Genomic DNA, 5,455 nt, shown 5'->3' on the forward strand with positions numbered 1-5,455 from the left:
TCAGCGAGGGCGTGCGGCTGTAGCGCAGCCCGTGACCCCGGGAAGGAGGGTGATGGGTACGTGTAGAGGGAGTTTGGGTGTATTTGTAATAGCTCTGGGAGCCGGGGGTCTGACGGCCGTGCTGGGATCTCATGGCTCAGGGGAGCAGCGTTGGGCTCTGTTGGTGTGAAAATCACTACCTGAGCAAGGAGGGTATGTGCTTGCAGCGTGGCTTTCTGATGTGCAATTTCCTGCCTGTGACAGCATTGCTTATGTTAATTATACACAAAACTCAGAACAACACTTTTCCTAACTTGTCTTTTTCCATTCTTAGCTTAAAAAAAACCACTGTAGTGTGTTTTGGGCATAGCAGTTTCCCATTGTTATTCTGGTTATTATGGTCTTATTTGTTGCACAAGTTGGGGTAGGGGCTCATGTGCTTTAATCTTTGTAAGGTGCCAGGTGTTCCCAGAGTGACTGTGGCTTTGTTGGAGAGCAAAAAGATTTCACAATCTATCTGTCATCTTCTTACAGTCCACAGAAGCTTTGGAATTCATGAAACGAGACCTGGCTGAGTTCACTCAAGTAGTGCAGCATGACACGGCCTGCACTATCGCTGCTACGGCCAGTGTGGTCAAGGACAAGCTGGCAGTGAGTATAGGAGTAAGAGAGCTGGGATTCTTGTTGCAGAAGGCAAAGCAGGGGGTGAACAGGATATACCTGCCTCTGAGGACATGATCCTCTGAACAAATCCCGATGTATAACCACGAGCTTCAGGTTTCAGACTTTCTCCCTGGTGCAGGTTTGGTGCCGAGCACTGTGTGGAATTTCCTTGCTGTAGTGGTGGGGAACCTCTGGAGATGAGTGGAGAAAGGTTCCTTGTGCTTTCCCTCTCCCTGTGTGCCCTCCAGGTGGGATACTGGCAGTGTCAGGGTAGTATGACATCAGACCTCCACACAAGCTGTCAGCCTTAGACCTGCACAGCTGCTGCTGGGACAGTCCAACCCCCCAACCAGCCAGTCCCCGAACCTGGCTGTCTCCTTCCCTGCAAAGCTTAGGCTCAGTTCTCTGCAAACTTATTACAAGGCCTGCCTGTCTCATGGCTGCCTGAGGCTAGTGCCTGCCACCACACCCTTCTAGCCCAGCCCTGGCCACACAGTTGCCTCATTAGCACTTTTTTGAACTGAGAGGTGTCCTGCTTCCTTAAAGGAACATGTTCAGAAAAGACTGAGACTTGTCCTGCTGCTGCAGGCACTGTTACTTACGCTGTGCTGCTTTTTCTCTTCAAGAGGACAGAAGGTTCCTCAGGTGCGACTGAAAAGGTGAGGAAAGGGCTCTCTGACTTCCTGGGTGTCATCTCGGACACATTTGCTCCCTCGCCAGATAAGACCATTGACTGCGATGTCATAACACTGATGGCAACACCCACAGGTACCACAGAGCCCTATGACAGTGCCAAGGTGAGTGCCCCGTTCATGGATGTGGAGTTGTGACCCCTGACCTCTGGGGGCTCTGCTGCTGTCCCTCCGCTGACAGCTCTGCACTGTGTGTCTTCTCCTCCAGGCACGCCTCTACAGCCTCCAGTCAGACCCAGCCACCTACTGCAACGAACCTGATGGTACGAGCGGGCTTGGTGATGCTGCCGAGCCAAGCTGGCCCATGCATGGGGTCTGTGGGCCGTTCTGAATTGCCCAGAGCCTTTTGCTAGCAGACCTGCTGGTGTGACTGTAGATGGGGTCACCATTTATGGAGAGCAGATCTGTCTCTTGCATTGGGGACTAGCTTAGACTGAGAGCTTACTGGATCAGTTTAAACTGGCATTATGTGGCCTTGCACTGGCAGAGGACCCACAGTGTTGGGTGGCCTCAGAGACCCATGTCTCCCTCCTTCTTTGCCCCTTGTTTCCCCCAGCTGTTCTAGTCTGTAGCATCTTTCCAGTGAAGCTTCCCCAAACTGTTCCTACCTTGTGTGTGCCAAGGACTGTTGTCACTGTGCTTGTCCTGTGCAGGCCCTGCTGAGCTCCTGGAGGCCTGGCTCTCTCAGTTTAACCTAGAGGAGAAGAAAGGGGAGATCGCGGAGCTGCTGGCAACCAGCCCTTCCATCCGGGCTCTCTACACCAAAATGGTAAGGCCCTGCCTGGCTCCTGTAGTGCGCAACTTCTGCCTTGGGGTATGGTGTGGGGAAGCCCTGAGCTGATTGGGCCCTGGAGTTGGTGGTAGAAAGGACTGTGGTTGCATGGTAAACTGGCACATGGATATTAGGCAGTGCATTGTATTCTTCTTCCCTGCTTGTTTGTCACAGGCCTGGAATAGAAGTTCCTCTGTAGCTATCCAGTCTGTGTTGCACCTGAGGCTTGGTCCCAAGCCTGTGTACCTGAAAATGCAGGTGCCTTGTGCAGTTACAAGGGTAGCTGCAAGGCTCAGGAGGAGAGAGGAGCAAGGCAGGAACCACAACCCTCCCTCTGAAGCGACTCATTTGTTTCCCATGTTGCTCCCAGGTCCCTGTGGCTGTTTCCCATTCTGAATTCTGGCAGCGCTACTTCTATAAAGTGCATCGCCTGGAGCAGGTAGGTCAGGAGGTGGATGGCTCCCCTGGTGACTGGGCACTCCAGCCAAGGTGGCCTCTAATGCAAACCAAAGAGGCAGAAGATACTTTTCCTGGAAAAGCAGAGACCTGGACTGCCTTGTCTGTGTCCTTGTTGTCACTGAAATGCCTGGGGGAAGAAAGGACTCGGGGTGTGAGCGGCTGCTGATGTTGAATTCCCTGCAGGATGAAGCCCGGAGGGAGGCTCTGAAGCAGCGAGCAGAGCAGAGCATTCACCAAGAGGAGCCAGGCTGGGAAGAGGATGAAGGTGGGTCAGATGGTCGGGGATCTGTGGGAGGGCTCGTGCAGACCTCGACAGGTCTCAGTTAGAGAGGGTAGTGGCTCCTCCTTGCTCCCACAAATTCATCTCCCAGCCCAGCGACAGCCAATCCTGCTGCACTGTCAGCTGCTGCTGCGCTTGCTGAAACATCTCTCGCTTCTCTCCTGCCTTCCTACAGAGGAGTTCTTGGGGATGTCACCCCTGCCTTGTGCAAACGTGAAATTTCCAGAAGCAGCAGAGAAAGAATCTGCCCCTGCAGCCTTGGAGGGAAGCCACCCCACTGCTCACAAGGGACCCTCAGAGGAAAGCTGGGCCGTCCTCCCTCCAGAGCTGGTCCCAGCAGAGGGGAGCCCCTCTGAGAGCAGTGAGAGCATCTCCCTTGTGACTCAGATTGCAAACCCTGCCTCTGTGCCTGCTGCACAGCTACAGACTGGAGCACAACCAGCTGGGACCGGAGACCTCTCCCAGAGGCTGCTGGAGGCCACCTCAGAAGAGCAGAGCTCCCTGCCAAAGCCCCCAGAATCTGGTCATCTTTCTGCACCTGCCCAGGAGTCAGCAGCATCCTCAGAGCAAGCGGCTGTTACAGAGCTCAAAGAGGTGGAGAGCAAAGCCCAGAGCAGGACAGAGACTCTGAAAGAGGAAGGACCAACAGATCTACGAGTCTTTGAGCTGAACTCGGATAGTGGGAAATCCACTCCCTCCAACAATGGCAAGAAAGGTGCGTTTGTGGGGCCAGCACAAGACCTGGAAACCTTCTGCTGGGGGTGGCAGCTTTTGGGGAGAGGGCTCTGATTTTTATGATAATGGGGAGGAGAAAAAGGGTTTTGCCAAACCGCCCAGGAAGGTTAGATCCAAAGACTGTCTGATGGCTGAAGCTAAAGTGGAAGCAAATCCTTATGCTGTTGGGCAGTGTCAAGTGGGTCACATCAGATGGTGACAGTCTGCTCTCAGCAGCCGGCTGGGCTGGTGCTGCAGCTGCTTCTGGCCTCAGCCCTCTCCTGAGCCCAGTTCCTGGTGCTTCTTCAGGAGGACGGAGGATGAGGCTCCTCCAGGACCCTGAGGAGGGACATGTTGCAGCTCTGGCTGACACGATTTACAAAACTTTCATTGCAGGGGACTCTGTCTTCAGCAGAGCCTGCTGCAGGTTTCCCAGAACAATGGTTATGTTGGTTATAGGATTATAAAGCCACTGGGAGCAACCGAAGTCCCAGTAAGGTGGCCAGGTGTCATGAACTGGGTCTGTGAGCAGAATGAAATTAGACAAGAAATAAAAAGTCTACTGGCTGAACAGAGTAGGCCTTTGGTCCCTGACCTGCTGGGTGCCGGGGCAAGGCTGTAGTCTATGTAGGGAGTATGGTGTTGCCTTCCTGCTGCGTGTGTCCCTGAGAGTGTGTCCTTGCTGCTCCTCTGCCTCCGGAGGTTGTTCTTTCTATTGGGGACTATGACAGTTCCCGTATCTAAGTCACTCCTGTCAGTCCTTATCTGTTGTATTTTCTGTGTGACTGAAACTCGACCCAGGCAAGAGAACATTTTTCAGCGTTCACCTCTTCCACTTGTTCTGAACCAGCCCTTGCTGTGAGGGAAGTGCATTTCAGTCCATCCCGTCTCTGTCAGCGAGATGACAGCCTGCTCTTGGGAATGGGGGAGGCTTTCTCTCCTCGGGCAGGCTGCGGTAGATATGAACCTCATGAATGCCAGGGCTTTGTGGGCCTGCTTGGGTAGCTGTGCACTTTGGCCAGCGTGTCTGGAGAGCACATGCAGCTCTGACGGCTTCAGCTGTGATGTTTGTGGTTACAGGCTCCAGCACTGACATCAGTGAGGACTGGGAAAAGGACTTTGATTTGGACATGACTGAAGAGGAGGTGCAGCTGGCGCTCTCAAAGGTGGAAGTGTCTGGGGAGGTGAGTGGAGGGGAGGTGCTCACTCCAATAGGCAAGAAAGGTTGCTCCCAGAAACCATCAGCAACTCCTTGGGGTGATGCTGCATGAGCTGGGTGCTTCTCCTGGGAGGTGGAGAGAGACTGCAGTACCTCAGAGCAAGAAGGCAAATCCCTCAGCTTGAGCTCTGCTTCCAGCCCCTGTGCTGGTGCTGAGGCTGTGCAGTGCATTGCAGTGAGACGGGGCTGCCTCTGGCCTGGAAGGAAGCTCACAGGAGGCTTCTCCAAGGCGTGACTTGCTCTTTGAGGACACAGGCTTAGCTTGGGATCTTGCCGTGGGAGTCATGGGTGTTAGCTGGAGCAGAGAGTGGCTGTCTGGACATGCTTAAAGAGGGATGAGTGTGCACGTTCCCCAAGGGGAGCAGAGCAAGCGTATCTCTGTTGTGAGAGTGTGGGAGCATGAGGATATGTCATATGTTGTGCTGACTTGGGTGCCCTGGGCAGGAGGAGCTGTTGACAGATGGTTGTTGAGTTACAGAAAGAAACTGAGGGATGTTACTCTTGTTTGCAGCTGGAAGATGAAGAGTGGGAAGACTGGGAATAAAGCCGACTGCTTCCAGTGTGTGTCACAGACTCATTTCCACCATCGAATGTGAATTAAATCATGGACCGGCTGTTCCTTTGTGTGTAACTGTGCTGGAGATTGCAGTTCCAGGCTGGAGGGGGTTCCTTCCTGC

The 5,455-nt window shown here is 53.7% G+C and overlaps 1 protein-coding gene across 1 annotated transcript; it reads left to right on the plus strand.

Annotated features, from left to right (window-relative positions):
* Nucleotides 1-513: 513 nt before the first annotated feature.
* On the plus strand, nucleotides 514-5,453 carry BSDC1 (BSD domain containing 1; the record flags this gene model as incomplete). The annotated part of the gene is made up of 9 exons (XM_009697186.1): nucleotides 514-630; nucleotides 1,269-1,439; nucleotides 1,543-1,597; nucleotides 1,988-2,103; nucleotides 2,477-2,545; nucleotides 2,749-2,830; nucleotides 3,021-3,560; nucleotides 4,640-4,743; nucleotides 5,290-5,453. Coding segments are annotated over 9 exons (1,287 nt in total), but the record flags the coding sequence as incomplete, so codon positions are not given.
* Between the last annotated feature and the right edge of the window lie 2 nt (nucleotides 5,454-5,455).

Source organism: Cariama cristata, unplaced genomic scaffold (assembly GCF_000690535.1).
Source record: "Cariama cristata isolate BGI_N322 unplaced genomic scaffold, ASM69053v1 scaffold42793, whole genome shotgun sequence".
Taxonomy (NCBI): domain Eukaryota; kingdom Metazoa; phylum Chordata; class Aves; order Cariamiformes; family Cariamidae; genus Cariama; species Cariama cristata.